Below are 19944 nucleotides of genomic sequence, written 5' to 3'. Positions count from 1 at the left end.
AGCCATAAAAGGGGAAGGTTTATTTAGGAGAACGCTCCAGGCTCTCTGAAGGAGTTTGGAGCTAATCAACAATAATGTCTAAATCTCTAGTCACTTCATTAGTTCCCATACCATAGAGGGTTGAATAATCCTTGCAGAGTCTTAGCTTACTGTGCTGGTTTAATGGTGTCCACGAAAACAACACAGACTATGGGAGGTGGGAGAGGCAGGGAGGGAGGAAGCAAGAGAAGAGGATGCAGGAGATGAAGGGGAGAAATATAATAGAGTACTTCTAAGGGCTAGGAGGGCGGGGGAGTTGTGCTGGGATGGGAGGGAAGAGAAGAAAATAAAGGCATATGTTTTTAGACGTTCTTCTGCACAGTGGCAGAAACAGATACCTTAGAAAATGTTGCTCTTTGTGACAGGCTTTGGTATCTGACAGAGCTCAATGGTTCAGTGTTTTCCCTCCTTGAAACATGCCCTGGTAACAAAATGTTCTAAGAAGCAGGGCACTTAATAGACTCAAGTGTTTCAGCTTTACAATGTCTCTGTCTTTTAACAAATTTTCCCGTTGAATGGCTCTAAAGTTGTTATCACTTCCCACACATTACCTTGCAGCTATCGCTTCCCACACATTACCTTGCTTCCTGGCTCCAGAAGAGCTGTAATGAAGGCTGATCTCACCAGCGGGAGTGGGCAGGTGGGGGAGGGGCTGGCACAGATGTGGGCCAGAGGAGAGGGTATGCAGGGGAAGGGGCTAGGGGCTTGTTATTCCTTTGTCCTCTCACTTTTGAATATGTGTATGAATGAATACGAACAGGTGGCTCCTGCCTGGCACCCTACCCCTACCCCTGACCCTGACACCTGATTGCAGGACTTAGCTGCTCTATGCCCTCTTTGCTATTGCCTAATATCTTTCAACTTCCTAGAATGCCTACTGAGAAAGTCTTAAAGAAATCTATTTTACATTTCTTTCCTAAAGTAACTAAACATCAAGACCCTTCTTTTGTATGATAACTATAAATAGTCCATGGTTTCAGTTTTCTTTGTGCTACACTTGAAAAGAGTTCTTCATCACCTAACCCCTCTTTCCTTCCACTACCACAGAGAAGCTTATGTATGCAATAAGTTTGGTACTAAAATGAAGGAGAACAGAATGTAAGTCAATGTCTAGGCACAAACAACAGGGAATGTTTAGGGTCTGTGTTTAGAACACAGAATCCAGTATTGGGACATCTGGTATACCAGGTGTCTGCTTTACCTTGGGTACCAATGATTCAGAGTTTGGCAATTGTGTCACGATCATATTGTCTTTATACTCTTCCACTCACTGATGTTTAAGACAGAGCATCTATGCACCTTAGTTAAGCAGGATTCATTCACTCAGTCACAGAATTGCTACGGAGTCAGCAACAAGGTTCTAGGCACTGTGTTAGGAACTGGCAATATAGAGTATTCTGTTGCTGAAAGAATCTTGTTTAAGGAAGACAAAGAATTCCATGAACTACAGTCTATAGTATTTTTACCTAGAGAGATTTATTATTTAATTATTATTTATTCTTATTATTCAGAAACTTGTCCAAAACCAGAGGAGGAGATCTTTGGACCAGGCACAAGGTTGTGCAGCCTATGAGCCTTCCAGCCCTGTTCTTCCTATTCCTCGGTGACAAGGCTTTGTGTACACAGGTGTGCACACTGAACACTTAACACCTGCATTCTAGGAAAGAAGGAAGCCATGGCATGGGAAAATGGAGAGGGGAGAGCGTGGAAGCAAGGGGCAGGGCAGCAAGAACCTCAGTTCCAACCTGTTCACCCTCTAGCATTCAGGGTTATAAATGCACATCTCACCATGTCATCCCCAGACCCACAATCCTTAGTGGCACCAAGCAAAACACCAAACAAGGTCTTGGCAAAAGAAGATGCAATATGTGTACCTTCACACCCGAGATTTTACAAGGAGAGAAAGGTTTGAAAGTAATTTGCCAGTTGGAATGTGTTTGAAGGTTTGACATTGTTTCTCCTGTTACTTTCTATCACGGACAGAACCCAAGTAGTTCATGAAGGCACATGCATTGTAGCGTCATTTATAAAAGTCACCCCACTGCCACATTTCTTCCTGCATGGGAACAGTTAAACAAACAACATGGTATCCACATGACGGAAATTTCTGCTGCCATTAAAATATTTACAAGCAAGGTGTGGGAGCGCATGCTCATAATCTTAGCACCCAGGAGCTTGGGGGGTGTGACGGAGCGGGGTGGGGGGACTGTGGTAAGCACAAGAACTACAAAGTGAGTTCCAGGCCAGCCTGGGATACTGTATGAGACCTTGCTTTAAAATCGCAACACACACATTTTTTTTAATAACCGCAAGTATGTTTATGTGATGAGTATTATGTCAATATATAAGCTTACTTACGTAGCATGTTCTCACTAGGTAAGATGATACACATAAAAAAATCTGAAAAAAACTTAGCTTCTTACTCATGGCAACAAAGACCGAGCATTAGTTCTAGAAGGTTCTCTGGGTTGCTCTTCCTTTAGTTTGATTAAGATGGTCCTCAAACTCTTCCATGCACACACAGACTACAACTGCAGCCATTGTACCACGCAGTCTGGGCTGAATGGGGAAAGAGATGAAGGAACGGTGGAGAAGGAGGCAAATAAGAGACTCGGGAAGTTCTGAGACAAGGAGTGGAAGGTGGATGAGGCATGTGAGCAGATGACCTGTGGCCTCGGTAATGAGCAGCTGGACTGGACAAATTAAAGGGGAATGTGGCTATGTCCGTGGTTCCCAAACTTTGTTGTATGTCAAATTTACCTTTTAAAAGCAATAGTATTGTCAGGCAGAAGCGGCGCATCCCTTTAATCTCAGTATGAGAGGCAGAGACAGGCAGATCTCAGTGAGCTAGGCCAGCCTGGTCTATCAAGTGAGTTTCAGGATAGCCTGAACTGTTACGCAGAGAAATCCTGTCTTGAAAAAGAAAAGAAAAGAAAACAAACAAACATAATGGTGCCCGGGTCACAGCCCCTATCCGCTATTAAACTGCATGGGATGCTAACCAGACATCACGTTTATTCTGAAACAATCCTCAGGTAGTCCATTGCAGTTTGTATCCGGTGCGCTGAGTTTCTGCTGCCACTGGCCAGTGGTTCCCAGAGTGTGGCCTGAAACCAGCAGGCTTTTCATCACATGTGAACTTGTTAGAAACGCACCTCCTTAGACCCCACCTCAGATCTGCGGAATCAGATATTCTGGAGGCTGACTCTAACAGACTATGTTCTAACAAGCCTTCTGGAAGATTCCAAGACACATTCAAGCCTGAGAAGTTGAGCCCGAGGCAATAAAAGTACCCACAGGAGTTCAGGTGAGGAATAGAAGTGAGTTACTTCCCCGACTGCTTTGATCTGGAACTTTCTCAGGTGAAGATTAGGGATGCTAATGTTCACCCAGAAGTGTGTGAAAGTGCCTGGCTGAGAGCGTCGTAAAATCTGACTGTTTCACTTTCCCTTTCTCCCTACAACTCCTAAGCATTTGCCTGCATGGCTTCTTGGAGCTGTCCTCAAGCCACAACATTAGACCTTGAAATAACATATCAAATTGTGTTCCCTACCATCGCCTACCTCCATGCAGAGGCCAGAAAGGAGGGTCTGCTTTGGACAAAGAGGGCCTCCTACCCTGTCATTTATGCCTTTACTCTCTACCCAGACTCTAATCTCCTTCTGACTTTTTATCTCTACCTCATTTTGCTTTTATTTATTTAATCCTAACGACTGTCAGGAGGAGAGACCAAAGCTCAACAAAGATAGGTAAAAGCTGGCAGAACCCTGGTATCCATGGGAACACAACTTTCGACCTTCCAGTAGCTCTGGAAGCCAGAGGGACTATGCCCAAATCCAAAATTAAGGTCTCAGCAAGGTTGGTGTGATGGTTTGAGAGAAAATGACTCCCAAAGGGAGTGGCACTATTAGTAAATGTGGCCTGATTGGAGGAAGCGGGCTTTGAGGTTTCTTTTGCTCCAGCTTCCCTTCCTGTTGCCTGCAAGGTGTAGGACTCTCAGCTCCAGCACGTTTGCCTACCTGCACACCTTCATGATCCCCATCATGAGGATCATGGACTGAACCTCTGAAACTGTAAGTGAATCACCCCAATTAAATGTTTTCTTTATAAGAGTTGCATGGTCATGGTGTCTCTTCACAGAAATAAAAACCCAAACAAATACAGCTGGCTTTCCCTGAAACCTTCCTTTGGCTTACAGACCACTGCTGTCTTGACCACCTAGACACCTTTCAGTGCACACAAATCCCTGTTGCCTCTGTGGCTCCAAAATTTATATGAGAACAGCAATAAGATTAGATCACGGCTCATCTTAACAGCCTCATGTTTACTTAATCACGTCCTTAAAGGCTCTGTTTCTACAATGCAAAACCTGTTCATTTTTGAGGTTCCTCAAAAAATAAAAACTAGAGCTACCATATGACCCAACTATAGCACTTGTATATATACCTAAAGGATGCTAAGCCAGCATGACACAGAGATACAGGCACATGCATGGTCTTAGTGGTTCTAGTCGCTACAGCTAGGAAATGAAACCAGCCAAGATGTCTATCAACAAATGAATGGAGAAAGAAAATGTGGTCCATACACACAACACAATCTTATTTAGTTTTAAATATAAATGAAATTATGCCATTTGTGGGAAAATGGATGAAACTGGAGATCATTTTGTTAAGGCCAATAAGCCAGATTTAGGAAGACAAATAATACATGTTTCACGTACACACGGACTCCAGACTGAAATTTTTGCGTGTATCTGTGTGTTCACACACAGGTCATCAAAGGAGAAAGGGAGGAAGGGATCTTAAGGAAGGTAAGAGTGAAGGAAAACATATATGCAATCATTACATATGACCAGCAAAGGAGGGGGGCAAGGGGATGGGGAAGAGGAAAATAAAACCTATTTATTTATATACTAACTTTACCAAAAAGAGCCTGTATCAAATATAAGGACAGTCTTAGGTACCACAGTTTAGGGCTTTCAATTTAGGAATTTAGAAGGCGATCAATTCCACCTGAAAGAGGGGTAACACTAGAACACGCCTTGATGTGTTGAGAGAATATGAGGGTATTCTATACACAGTAAGGCTCCTTGTCACTGTGCTCCAAAGGAGCCAGTGTGTGCTGTAGGTATTAGGACCTTCTTCCCTCTGCGAAAAGAAAAGACATGGCCTAGTTCTGCTTGGCAGAGGAACAAGGCCAGTCCCACTGTCTAGACAGGTGAGTGGAAGCTGGCAGGCCTTCCTACACACTCAACCACCAAGGCTCAGACAGGTGTTGCCTGGAGCTCCTCTCTTCCCTCTGTGTTTCCATGGAGATGGTCTGTGCGTCCTTGGTAGCTCAGTGCTAATGCCCAACAAAGGTAGGCACTGCTCAGCTCACCTGAGCCCCAATTGGAGTGAGTATAGATTTAGCCCAGCTCCTGGCAAAGGCATTTCAAAGCAAGCATCCAAGTACTCAAGCCCTGAAGATTTGTCCTGGTCTTCTCCAAGTGACACTGTTGCCACTCTCGTTCTCCGCGTCAGGGGCTGATGCAGGACACAAGCTCCACAGAATTGGGTCTGAACCCCGTGACTCAGTCACCCACTTCTCCTTGAAGTGTGCACCCTCTGGCAGGTAGACACGATGTCCTGCGGGCAGGGCAGCGAGTGCTCTGTAAAATCCCATGTCATTGGAGTAGCACAAGGAAGTCCTCAGGAAGCAGTCACTGTCACTGTGATTTTGTTTCCTTGGAAAGGTTTTGCCCAGATCTCGGTAGGAGATGCATTTCCGTGTCTGTTTCCTTTATGCTAAAAAGGGCCTAAAATGAGCCCTCAGGTATCCTAATCATAACTGCCATTACCCACCCCGCGACTTTCTTGTGATACATGAGAGGCATGAGAGAGAAGAGAGAGAGAGAGAGAGAGAGAGAGAGAGAGAGAGAGAGAGAGAGAGAGAGAGAGAGAAAGATCTATATTGTCTTCTCTTGTTCCTGGTTCTAGGAGCATAAAGGCATGGACTTGACATTCACCCCTGCAGGGCACCCCTTCTTTTGTGCCATGTGCTTGTCACATTGGTTCTTGGGCTTCTACTCTCATGCATGTCAAGGCACAAAGGTAGCCAGAGGCATAGTCAGTTTTGACCTGGACTGAGGCAGCAAAGGGGTAGGAAAGAGAAACTAGATTCTAAGAAGAAAGAAATGGCAAGCTGTGGGGGAGGGAAGGTGCTGGTCTGACAGGCAGGAGACGGAACGCTGTTTTGTTTGGGCTCTGTCTAGTAGCACTGCCTTAGGCAAATCATGTCTCAGTTTTCCACAATGAAAATGATGCATCGATCCTTAAGCAAGTTTGAGCTCTGCTGCCTATATGAAGACCCGTTTGCTGAGGGGTCAAGAGTAGGTAGGCCTCAGTCTTGGCCTGTCACCACCATGCAGGACATAGACCCGGTACAAATGTTGGTGACGCAAGAGAAAGCACAAGATAGGGATGCACAACCGGGTGATGGTGGCGCATGCCTTTAATCCCAGCACTTGGGAGGCAGAGGCAGGTGGATCTCTGTGAGTTCGAGGCCAGCCTGGTCTACAGCTGAGTTCTAGGACAGCCAGAGACACACAGGGAAACCCTGACTCAAAATAAATATAAATAAATAAATAAATAAATGGGGTTGGGGGGTGCATATGGCTGCTTCTGGGTTCTGCAGGCCTGCCTGTGTGAGCAACAGAGTGGAAAACGGCTCCCTTCATTCTGTGGCTGTATCTTCTAGACGTAGCCAGAGCTTTGACGAAGGTGCTGCATGGGGGAAGGAGGGCTTCTAGACCTCTGTGAAGAGACCAGGTTAGGGGTGGGAAGAGTAGGGGAGGGGGGTTCTCAGACAGAAAGGAGGTCCGGGGGGGGGGGAATCTCAGAGCTCTGACATCACCAAGCCTCTAAGTTGAGACTGGACAAGGAGAAATGATCCTTCCATCTTGGATTTCCCGGCTTCCTGAGTTATGATCGGTGGCACGGTTGTCACAGCTGAAGAAAAGGGACCAAGGCAGGGGCGCTATAGGGAATTAAAATGAGATGACGAATGGAAAATATTTTTAGCATATGGTGCTAAATATAACTAGATGCATAACAAGTGTTGGGTGAACTGACCTGAACACGGGAAGAAGCCTGAGCTGGCAGTGTGCAGAGAAATACGGGTCTCTGCCAACAGTAGCCTTGGCTCGGGAAGAGGCTAGGGTGTAGAGAAGGCAGACCTTGAAGCTTGGGCACTGAGGAGGCAGGGAACTGTGGTGGTTTATGGGATGTGTGTGGGGAGACTCAGCTATAAACAAAGAACGGCAGGATCCTGGGTCTACCTACCACTACTCTTGGTCCTACCCAGAAGAGCTCTTCAACCAGTCTCCCTAATCAAGGCTTTACAGTTACAAATCTATACTCTGCATTAGCACATGTTCTCTTTCTCTCAATCTCTGTCCCTTCAAATCCTCACCAGTGTCTAGTACCAGCATACATCTGTTCTATCTTGTCCGTTCATTCATTCATTCATTCATTCAGTCATTGGATATTTACAGATCACCTGCTAGGTGCATGGCATAGTGCCAAGTCACCAAGGTTCTGAAGGAGGAACTTTCTTTTTCTTTGTCCCACACTTTTGTGGTACCCACTGACTCGGCTACTCCATGGTACTTGCCTGTTATGCTAGTATTAACATGGTTGCTAGGTACCTCCTGATCCATCCTATAGCAAAATACCATGCTGATGGCACTGTGGACTAGGGACTGGACCACGCTGTCTTTCTATTGCAACCTCTGCAGTATCTGGATCATCTTAAGTACTTGAAGCCAGGTGTGACTTCAGGCAGCTTGACTATACATTGTCGGTGTGATTTCACCCTAGTCTTTTAACCCCACGGGGTTTCAGCTTCCTCAGACAGAAATCAAATAGTGAAATATACAAGTCTTTAATCTCCTAAATAGGTATTCACTAAATGACAGGGCAACACATTATTTGTGAGTTGACTAAGAGTTAACGCTGAGGCTGAGAGCTCACGACAGTAACCTTAGCATTTAGAGAATCCTGGGCCAGCCTGGGCTACATGGTGAGACTGGCCAAAAAGACCAAGAAGATCAAATACTATGTATGAAATGCCTGTCTCTGCCCCCTACCCCTCCAATTCATATGTTGAAACACCAGTTCTCAATTTGATAGCAGGTTTTGGGGACATCATGAGGGTAAATGTTTAGAAAAGGAGGTGGAAAGAGAGAGGCTTTCCATGTTACTGATGATAGAGCAGGAAGGGTTCATCTGCAAGCCAGGATGTGGGACCAAACTGCCTGGCCGCTCGATGTTGAACTTCTCAGTCTCCGCAAGCATGAGAAAGAAATTCCTGCTGCTTAATCCACTCAGCCTCTGGTATTCTATTACAGCAGCCCGAACGGACTAGGACATACACAGTGCTTGCACACAACAGAAACTAGCCAAGAACTCTGAACAGCAGTGTATGGGGCTGCGGCCAGCATGGTGCTTTGCTGTGGGAGTGGAGCTCAGGAAGTGCCCAGTATTGGACGGCTTAAAAGCAAGGCCCAGGGAGGGACGGGTTTGGGAACCAAAGTGGTGAAAGCAATGGAGCAACAAGGACGAAAACAACAAGGCATTGAGTCCGGACTAAAGAACCCGGACTAGCTGCTCCTTCTGCATGTAGAAGGTGACGTTTTCCTAGCCCTTCTTTTATTTTGAGAGGCAGACAATAAGCTAGAGTTCAGCTCCGGCTTGAACCGGTGAGAGCAGGTTTCCCTCTGCAGATTGTGAGCAACCTCCCTGGCACCTTTCCACTTCCCCAGCCCCTCCTGGGTCTCAGAAGATGGGGGTGGGTGGGAGGAGCCCCAGCTGGAGTCCTCTCCACTCCAAAGTCAGCCAAGGAAGAAAGACCAGTTGTTTCCTTTGTATTTCCAGCAAATTTGGTTGGGTCAGGGCCAGCTCAAAGAGACGGGGCTGGGGATAGGGTGGGTTACCTGGTGTAGAGCATCCCACATTTAGAATGCCTGGACTCTAGTTCCACACCCACCAACTGACCTGGGACAGGTTGGTTAACCTCCCCGCAGTTCATTTTTCTGGTATACAAAACTTCATCGTGATATTCTCAGGGGGGAGTAGCCAGGTCAACCCGCACAACTCTTATCATACATCACTGGAGAGGCCGTGGGCATGCAGATTCTGTTCTAGCATGTCTGTGTGGGCCTTGAGAGTCTGCATTGCATTCAAGGGATGCCCATCCTCTTGGTTCATGGGCCATTTGAGGGTCTAGAGCACTGACTAGCTAATCGTGGCATGAGGACCGAAGACTGTCTGTTTGTTTTTGTTGATAAAGTTTTATTGGAATACAGACCCACACACTCATTTAATTACTCTCCAGGACTGTCTCTGTGCTAAGTGAACTAACTGAGTTGGGAAGTTGCATTGGAGACTCTGGCACACAAAGCCTAGTTACATGTCTTATTATAGAAAAATATTTGCTGCCCCTAGGAGACTGAGAAGTGAAGACTGTTCTCTGTGGGCTAAAAGACCTATATTTCAATCCAGGTTTGACCATGGGCAAGCCACTTCCCCTTGATATGTCTTTCCCTTTATCTAGCAGACAAAATGATCACTAAAATTTAAAGAGATCTGTGATCCAGTATTTCAAGACTATATAGAAAAATCAGTTTCTACTGAAGCAGGGGTCTAAGAACCACATTGTGCAGTCTTAAAAAAAAAAGGCACCAGGCCTTACCCGCAGAATCCAGAAGGGCAGCAACTCCTGCTGGTCACTGTGTGTTTCCACTGACCACAGCTCCTGCCTGACAGGGTCAACTGGGACTAGAATCTTACAGGGAAGGTTAGAGGCAGGCTCCCCAAGCTGCAACACAAGCTGTCCCTGGAGGAGAAGTCCTGGGACTTTGTGTACCTGTGTCGTTCACAGAGATTCCATTTCGCCGACAAACCAACTTAAAAACAGCCCCCCTAGCTCACCACTCCATGTGCCCTGGCTCTGGGTGCATTTGGCCACCCAGTACTCAGAAACCCATATGAGGCCTTGGAGATTCTGCCAGGCAATGGGACTGTGACATGGGGGGCTCCCTTAGGAGCCCACAGTCTGGTGAGGGAGATGCCCCTGTAAAGAAGGAATTGCAGGAGAGTTGGCGCAGGTAGCTTTGGGAGGGAATGCAGGACCCTTGGGCATCTGTCTTGGGCACCAGGTGAGACACTAACCAGGCAGGGGACATGCGGTTAGGGGAAGGCAGTGGGCTTGAGGAGAGGAGAAGGAAGATAATGACTAGCTTGGGGGTTGTTGATGCCAGCGTGGGCTGCTGGAAGACTGAATGGCAGAGCTGTGATTTCCTGTGCACGGCAGAGTCAGATCTTTCTGTAGGCCTGCACACATTTAACAAGATGACACATGTTGCCATGGTAATTTTCCAGTACCGAGAAGCGTCCCACTGCGCACACCTAGTACTCCCGAGGCCCTTCAGAGTTCATACGCCTCCTTCTCTGCCAAACCAAAGGAGAGATCTTCCATGCTGGTTACTGTTTGTCAACTTGACACAAACTGGAGTCACCTGGGAAGAGGGGACCTCAGTTGAGGAATTGCCTCCATTAGACGGACCCATTGGCATTCTAGCTGGGCATTTTCTTGATCACGGCTGATATGGAAGGGACCTGCCCACTGTGGATGGTGCCGTCCCTGGGCAGATGGTCCTAGGCTATAATAAAGCAAGCTGGTCAAGGCATGGGGAGCAAGCCAGCAAGCAGCGTTCCCCCATGGTTCTACTTCGGCTCCTGTCTCTAGGTTTCTGCCTCGGCTTCTTTTGATGAATGACAGTTAACCTGTGAGCCAAATGAACTTTTCCTTCCCCAGCTTGGTGTTTGGTCAGTGTTTTATTAAAGAAACAGAAAGTAAGTAATATACCCCCGTGATATGTACAATGTTTAGGATAGTTTGGGAAAACCTTGGTCAGTTCTGAACCTATTGGGCCCTATTCTGTTATGACTTTATATAAAAGTAGAAAGAAAACATAAACCTATGCTCACCATTTCTTTTGAGTCTGAACTGAGCTTGGCAGTATCAGCCTTTGAAAGGACCGGTTGGCATCTGTGTCCTGGCTTTGGAATTCAGGGCACTCTTCATACAGCTGGTGAAAATCCACAAGGCACCATGCACAGGTGAGCAAGTCATCCAGGCTTGCAGGAGCGGCAGAGTTGAATGAGCAGGGAAGCCCTGTGATAGCGCATGCCTATGGGTGGGGCTGGCCCAGAGTTTGCTTCCCTTTCCTAGGGAGAGCCTCTGGATCGAGGATAGCAGGGATGATGCGCTTGGGCTTGGAGAACAAGTACCAGGCAAGGGAGGCCACGGGTGTCCCTGTGAATGTTACACCGGCTGGCTGACTCATCCAGACCTGGGAGCCATGCAGCTCTTAGCTCTGACCACTGTTCTGCATGTCTCACTTGTAGGCTTATCTTATCCAGGGCATGCTGAGCTAGTCCTCTCGTGGCTGGGGGAGTCGTTATTCCCCATCACTCTCTAGTGCGTTTGCACGCATGTTGAATGATCTGACAGAAAGCCTGTCTGTAAAGCTGTAAGAACCACTCAAAGTAAACTCTATACCAGAAGTGTCTATCCCTTGTTTTGTTTTCCAGCAGAAATTATTACCTGATGAAAATCTCGAGAGATTTTGGTTTAGAGCTTTGCCTAGAACACCCTATTTGTGGTTCGAGTGGGACTGATAGAGAAACCACATGTGAGATAGACAAAGGGTCCAATGGGGGTAACTTATCCCCAGCCCACTCCGGGCTCCAGCCTGAAGACTGGACTGAGGGTTACGAGAAAGTGTGTAGGAAGTCTCTCATTTATATCCTGGTCTGGTGCCAGAGGGGATGGCAAGACTCCAAGGGCTCTGCTTTCCAGCTTGATTCTCTCACCCAGACTTGTGCTTCATTTGGCTACCAGACCCGTCCGTCCCCCTGCTCGTCTGGACAGCAGTCTGTTCAGGTGTCTTCCTAAGCCCTCCCGCCACAGCCAAACGCACCGAAGTCTAGTTCCAGTAATAACCCAAGAAGTGCTGATTGCTGGAGCCATGTGTGGTTTAAAGGAAATCTAGGCCAAATTTCGGAAGGAAAAGTCAGGAGAGAGGTTCTCAATCGGTCCCTTCGTGTCACTCAACACCAAGCAGGGACAAGGATGACTGTTGGCCAAGGGTTCATCAGGTTCTAGGTGCTGCTACATACTTGCCCTACAAGGGTGATCCAATTCAACCCTGGCAAAAGTCCAGAGGGAAGGGGCCTGTACTGTTCTGTTTGGTGAAGGACTGAAATGGAGGCTAGGAGATGTAGGGTCACATGAGTGGAGGTGAGGAGGCCTGAGGATGTTTTGTTTTCTGTTTTTTCTAATTCTTCAGTGGTATATCCTTCCACTCCACACAGATTCTCAGTTACACGTCCTTTAAGCTGCATTTGAATTAGTTATTTAAATATGACTAGCACATCTTACTTGTCAAATGAGTGTTTAATGCTTCCCATAGTCACACATAATACTTTCTAAGACATTCTTCATCATTTTTTGCTTCGTGCCTGTTTCTGTAGTCTACTGCCCACTGTACGGACTGAAGGCAAGATTCCTTCCTCTCTCTCTCCCTGCAGCAACAATTTCTGTAGAACCCTCTACACCCTTCTGGGTAGTAGGCTGAGCAAAGGACACAAAGATTGTTGAAACACAGTCCAAAAATTGAATCATGTGAGAATTCTAAGTGCTTGTTAGAAAACTCCAAGAAAACAAGACAAGGGTCTTGGGACCTCAGTTTCTTCATAACACAGAATTGTTCTTGGAATTGCAGCTTCCTGGCCCTCCCAGGTGTAGCAGATAGGATGAATTCCCTTCAGCTGTTGGTATTCATAGGCCTCTGCAGAAAACCTCTGAAGGAAAACACATTTTTGCCACGTGCAACCTGTCCTTGTGATCATGAGGACCTGAGCCCAGGAGAACTTTACTCAGGGGACCTTTTGTAACCCTCAGGGTATAAGCTGTCTGATGCTCTGAATAAAGCCAGCTATCAAATGAGACCTTAATCCGCCTCCTTTTCAGGCTCCACTCTCCCAGGTTCAGCCACCAGCTAGAGCAGTAAACAAAAGGTGACTGTGGAACATGTGGCCATCGTCTTCCAAGACAGATGGAGAAAGAGGTGGGGAGGACTGCAGCCTAGGATTCAGGGCAACCGACAGCCAAACTTTCTAGGGAGACTGAGGCAAAGCTCAGTGCTCAGGAAATTCCAAGTTGGTCTCTCTCTTGGGGGCTCTAGAGGGTTGAGTCATTAAGGCACAGGAACAGAGTGTCACAAAGTAGACTGGGTCCTCTTATTGGATTATATCTACCTGTCAGTCATGCTGTGAAAGCCTTGCTTGTACAACACACACAGAAGCCTCTTCAGTACACTTTCCAGAGGTACAGATCCTCTAAGGGCTGGTTTGGAATCATGGACACAAGTCTGGTTACAATGCTACTTCTGGACATAAACTGACCAATTTTCCCCCAACTATAAATCAGGAATATTTGGCTAGGTACTTAACCTTTTGGGGAGATTTTGGTTATGATTATATTCACTCACATAAAATGACTTGCAGGCTACAATGGAATATAGAAATGAAAGATTACTTCTGACCATTCTGGTTACACATACTAATGATAACTGATGCCATGAGTTTCTCTTTTATCGAATGCTTTTCTTTTCTTTTCTTTTTTTTTTTTTTGGTTTTTCGAGACAGGGTTTCTCTGTGGCTTTGGAGCCTGTCCTGGAACTAGCTCTGTAGACCAGGCTGGTCTCGAACTCACAGAGACCCGCCTGCTTTTCATTTTTTAAACGTTTATTTTGTTATTATTTTAAAGTGTGTGTCTATGTGTCTGTGTATAGCTGAGAGCTGGAGCTTGTAGAAGTCAGCAGTATCAGGCTCCCTGGAACCGGAGTTACAGGCGGTTGGTTGTAAGCCACCTGATATGGGTGCTGGGAACTGAACTCAGGTCCTCTGAAAGAGCATCATAATGTACTCCTAATTGCTGAGTCATCTGTTCAGCCCCTTGGTTTTTTAGATTTTGACAGCTGGGGACAGATAGTAGGGCTTCCCAGAGTTATAATCCCTAGCCTCTGTCCTTGGAACCCATGAGATCTAGGGAGGGGGACAGTAGGTACAGTTGTTTGTGTGAGCTATCTGTGCTGGGCCAAGGCTGAGGGAACTCTGCAGGCTCTTTGCTCTGTCTCATTGCTGGCACATGCCAAAGAGAGAAGTGTCAAACCCAGATCCCGACTTGCATGCTCAGAAGAGGAAGGAGGGCGGTTGCCTTTAGGTGTGAGCTCATACTGAGTCCAGGCACTTTTATGCCCACCATCTTCTTAACAAGCTAGGGAACTAGGTATTATCACACCCGACTTATAGATGAGGAAGCTGAGGAAGTGAGCTAATTTTCAAATTTTAATAAAACTGAAAAATAGAAAGCCAAAATTTAAACCCAAGTTAACCACCTGCAAGATTCCCTGTGCCCTTGTTGCCTTCTCAGCAGGCTGTGTCCCCACAGAACTCACTCGTGTTAATCCTAAGCAACCTTCTTACTTGGGCCACTCTCCCCAGGTTGATGTATGATGAGAGATTTGACAGAAGTCTCCTGTTGCTCTTCCCTCTTGTACTTCCTACGATGAGACCCTTCTCTCCTACCCTGTTCCCTGACTTCTCCCTCTCTTCCAGTCTCCAAGAAAGGCCCAGGAGTCAAGAATCTCAATAAATAAAGAGAGCTCCCTGTCCCCTTAGCTACTGACACAGAAATCCTGGGACACAACACACCGAAGAAAAGATAGACATACAATTCTGCTCCAGGAGGCCACATAAACTGTCAGTCTTTGGAGATGTTAGAAGTCTCAAAATATGATTTCCAGATTGCCTGCTTTACAACTAAGAAAAACGGAGAGTCAAGGAGGCGAACGGACACACACAAGGCTACATGCTAGTGAGAAGCAGTGTGAGCTAGAGTCCAGGCAGTGTGAGCTGGAGCCCACGTACGAAGAGAAAGCTTCAGCTTTTCCCACTGTGGACCCAGCCTCAAGGGATGATGGCTCTCTCTGGAGGAAGGCTCAGAGTTGAGATCTATGCAAAACCCAGAAGCCCAGGCCTCTCTTTGACCTCTGCTTTGATCTGCTCACACTCCTGTTGAAGAACAGGAAGGGCTTCATCTTTCAACTCTGAAAGCACATTTTGGGAATGGGAAGGGGGGTTGGGGAAGAGGCCTCCCATACATTATGGCTAAGAACGAGCAATAGTTTACTCTTGCTTAGAGAAAAGAAAGATGTAAGATTAAAGATTTAAGGAAAAGATGCAAGTTGACATTCAGCCCTAAGATCACATTCTAATGTGATCTCAGGAAGAGCGTCCTCAAGCCCCAGGGTGGATATGGGACAGGGTTCTTTCTTCTCTGCCAGTTCCTTCTCTGTTCTGATAGAGCTGGATGCCAGGGAGGAGAGAGTGGGGTTGAAGTGGGAGCATGGGGGGGGGTGTCAGGAACTTTGTACAACCTCCAATATTTCCCTCACTCTGCTAGCACCCACAACTTCCCCTGCTAAAGGAAGAAAGATGAATGAATTATTCAGTTTAATAATTCATACAAATTGAAAAATTTACTATGTGTAATAAAGGAACCATAAGAGGGCAAAAGAGAAACATCCCTGTGTTCTCTTTGAAAGGACAGAGGTATGAAGAAGATGTTTCTGATTACCTTGCTTTAGAATATAGATGATCCATGTGAAATAAGCAAGTAACTACCCCCTTCAAAGGTAGGTAGCCCCCTTCAATGGTAGGTCATCCCTCCCTTCAATGATAGGTAGCCTCCTCCCTTCAATGATAGGTACCCCCTCCCTCCAATGGTAGGTAGCTCACTCCATTCAATGGTAGATATCCCCTTCCTTCAATGGTAGGTAGCCCCTCCCTCCAATGGTAGGTAGCCCCCTCTATTCAACGGTAGATAGCCCCTTCCTTCAATGGTAGGTAGCCTACTCCCTTCAATGGTAGGTGCCCCCTCCCTTCAATGGTAGGTAGCCCGCCTTTAATGGCAGGTAGCCCCTCCCTTCAATGCTAGGTAGCCCCCTCCCTTCAATGGTAGGTTGCCCCTTCCTTCAGTGGTAGATAGCCCCTTCCTTCAGTGGTAGGTAGCCCCTCCCTGTAATGCTAAGTAGCTCAGAGTCCAGGAATCTTTTTCACAGAGCAGGTCTTGTTTAGGAATCAATCTTCTTCTTCAGCCCCATTTACCCAGCTAATGAGATTTTACCTAAAAAGCTGGTTTTATAGCAAAGAAAACTGAGGTGAAAAAAAAAGGGTTGGTAGCAATACCCAGACTAGAATCCAATCCTATCCTGCTGGCATAGTACCTGTGGCAATATCCTCACCCTGGCTTCTCACCTCTCCGCTCTCCAGGCAACTAAAATACCATAAAAATCAGACAATCCCTCAGAGGAATCGGCACCCAGGAGCTTTGACTGAGTCCGTGGCTGAGAAATGAAGGTTATTTAAGGGCATCTCAGAAAGCTGTCTTCTGTGTCCTTGTGCCTTACAAGCTGAGAGCCTCTGAGACATACTACCCAGCTGTTCTGGAAAGGGCTAGCTGGCTCATGCAAGCCGCCTGTACATGTGACAGAAGCAGAGTGAGGTAAGGGGAAGGGTCCCTGCAGATAGTGAGGTCTGGGAGCTAGCTGAAGGGTAGACCCCACGAGGCTCCAGGTCACACTAAGACCTTTGGCTTTTTATCTGGAGTCACTACTGGATTTGGTCCCTGTCATAATCGGACACTTTCTTAGGGGTCTTTATGCAGCAGTGAGGACTAGACTGTTCAGGAAGATTGTTCTAGGCAAACGGCCTAGGCGGGCCGCACACCCCTGCTTCTGCCTCTCAAGCGCTGACGTCACAGGCAAATGCCACTGCACCTGGTGTGTACACATTGTACATGGCACAGGTAGAAGAAGGAATCCAAAGAGGAGGATTTCTAGCACTTCAGAAGAAAGAAGACAGTGGTTTAGACCCAGGAGGTCAGAAAGTAGGTGGCAAGAAGCGCTTGGATTCTGGATCTAAAAAAAAAAAAGTTAACTGGCCAGAGAGAAAAGAGACTGGGTAGTGAACTGTGGGGTGACCAAGAAAATTGGGAGCAAGTAGGGTTCTACAAGCCATGAGGACGGAGGGTTTCCGGGGAGAAGGAGTGATGGGGATGAGTGTTGAATGTAAATCCTGGAAGACACTGGTACCCACGGCAGGAGCAGCACTTGACTCCTAACATCATGGAGTCCTGGTCCGCCTACCGACTATCATCTAGGGTTCCTTTATTGTGAGTCTTGCCTTCTCAATTAGGCTGCAAACTCGGTTACACCACGGATGATGAGTCAGCCTGTTCCCAGAGCACCAGGTCCTTGGCAGCCGTGGGGACCTTATCGAGTCTGCTGTAGGTTCTGTGTGGCTTGCCAGCTCGCTCTGTCACCAGGGCAATGGCTGGAGCAATTATCCTCATGCTCGCTTACCTTGGACACAGCATTTCAGCTCCTTTGGGTCTATGACGCTCCTCCTGCTTTCCCGGATCACAGCCCGGTTCTTCTTGGTTTCTCCCCAGAGATTGGTGCCTCCGTACATGCTGGGAATGTTCAGAATGGCAATGCCTTCCAGGAAGATATTGCTCAGGTCCACCTTAACTCCATCACACTGCGAAGCAGAGAGAAAGCAGATCACAGTGGGGCTGGGTATGGCAGGGCTTCTTAAAGGGTGTGGCTGGTCCTCAGCCACCACACCATGGCCTCTTAGAAGCTGAATATCTATCTGGCAGCTTCTTAGAATTAAGGCTTTGAAAACTGTAGTGAGATGGAGCCATCTTGTCCCGGTTGGCTCCAGGAAAGACAGCAGAGAATTTCCAAAGGACTAGAAACGCTTATGGGTGCAATTTAGATGAAGGCAGTTGCCAAACTCCTATCCTTAGTCTGGATCCTTCCCCTAATCATAAAGCTGCCACGTCACTGGGTCCAGAATTGATATCAGGTAGATTCTCCACAAATGACAATTTTCACGTTACCCCTTTATTTTATCCTCTCCGAGGAGAGGTGCCAGACGCTCAGGTTTGGGAGAACTTCCAATCTGTCTGTCTCTCAGAGCTCCATAAGTGTGGTTCTGGCACAGGAGCTTGCTGAGTGCTGCAGCTGAGCTACTTCGGCTCGGTCTCTGCCACCTCCAGCCCCCAGGGGGTTTGAAAGGTTGGAAGGCTTGAGGCTGTGTGCCCCACCTATCTGTAAATCCTTTTCTGGTATGTTGCTTACCCGTGCAGGGGAAAAAAAACGCACTAGCTTGGATTCTTGTTCCTCGAGATGATTGTTAACTTATTTCATTTGCAGAACAAACAGGACCCAAAGAGATATCCTATATTACCCAAGAATGCATAGGTAAATCCCACATTTGTGGAATTGGACTATAAATTTCTTTCTTTTCTTTTCTTTCTTTTCTTTTCTTTTTTCTTTTTTTTTTTTTTTTTTGCTTCTTTTAAGAAACGCAAACAACCAAAAGCAGATAGTAATGATCTGCTGCCACCTGGGTTGCCTCCTGCTATGGTCTGAAGGCCTCCATCTAATTCCTGGTGGGTTAATTCCATTGTCATGGTATTATGAGGTGGGGCCTAATTAGGATTAGATGAGGATGGAGCCCCGTGATCTCATTAGCCCCATCGGGAAGGGGAAGGAAAGCACTGTGCGCTTGTGCTGCCTCCAGAGAAAGGCCAGACCACGTGCAGCTCCTTGGCCCTGAACCTGAATGGTAAGGACCAAACATCTGTCACTTTGATTTGCCCAGTTTGTGGTAATCAGGCACAACAGAAAATGACCTAAAAATACACAGAAATCAAAGGTTCCGAGTCTTGGCCAGAGGAGGAAGAGAGAGAGCTGGAGCAATGACTCACTGCCTGATTTCTTTGAAGTTCCTAATCAGTGTTGCCACCTTCTGACTTGGTCCCAACCAGAGAATAAGAATACAGAGAGCTTTTCTGGTAACTGGGAACTCATTTCTCCACTGGGGAGTTTGGATCCTCTGAAAGTTCTCTTAAGTGGGTATGGATTCGTTCTTCCGGTTTCCTCCATTGGGCCTATCCTCCCGCTTGGAGCTAGGTGGCATGGCCTTCCTCCTCCTTACATTCAACCAGTCCAATCAGCACATCTCAGAGAGAGGCTCATCATTATCACGGTGTATACGGGGTCTGTGGCTGGGGCTCAGTTACCAGTATGCCAACCCGGCATGCACAACACCATCCCTAGCAGTGCACACACCGGGCACATGGCAGAGTGCTCAGGAGGGTCAGAAGTTCAAGGATATTCTTGGTTACATACTGAGTTCAAGGTCTGTGTGGGATGCATTAGACCCTGTCTTAGCCTCAAAACAAACAAACAAACAAACAAACAGAAAACCCAAGAAAATTACCACCAGCACCACCAGAAAATCCATTAAAAAAAAAAAAAACCCGAAAACCAAGAAATCCCAAGGAACTCATTGACTACTGCCACACCATCCCGTCAGTTACAATGGCTGCTGTCCTTGTGTATCTGGGAGAACGGAGGCACAGAAAACAGAAGCTGAGTACGTTGTTTGCCATTGCACAATGTCCAGATGGAAGCATACGAACTTCAAGGTAAGATTTAACTATTTTATCTCCCTCATCTGGCTGTGCAACCTCTGGCTGCATGTGGCTTTGAACCTCCTTTCCAGACTTTCCTTATTTTGACTGTTACAGTTTGCACACACCATAGTTGATGACCTGGCTAACTGGTAGCATCCCTGGCATAGAAAACAATGGCACTAACATGATTCCGTGGGACAGGTGGCCACCACACCACTGTCTCTTGGAGCTGGGATTCTATCATAT

The 19944-nt window shown here is 46.9% G+C and overlaps 1 protein-coding gene across 3 annotated transcripts in view; it reads right to left on the bottom strand.

Annotated features, from left to right (window-relative positions):
• Dgkg (diacylglycerol kinase gamma) overlaps window positions 1–19944 on the bottom strand; it is a 212595-nt gene that overhangs the window by 13342 nt on the left and 179309 nt on the right. For all 3 annotated transcript variants that reach the window (XM_057764140.1, XM_057764141.1, XM_057764142.1), the window contains one exon: window positions 17573–17750. In XM_057764140.1, coding sequence (XP_057620123.1) covers window positions 17573–17750 — 178 coding nt within the window. The remainder of the gene's footprint in view (window positions 1–17572; window positions 17751–19944) is intronic.

Source organism: Chionomys nivalis, chromosome 3 (assembly GCF_950005125.1).
Source record: "Chionomys nivalis chromosome 3, mChiNiv1.1, whole genome shotgun sequence".
NCBI classification, from domain to species: Eukaryota; Metazoa; Chordata; class Mammalia; order Rodentia; family Cricetidae; genus Chionomys; species Chionomys nivalis.
This window is presented reverse-complemented; position numbering and strand designations above follow the sequence as displayed.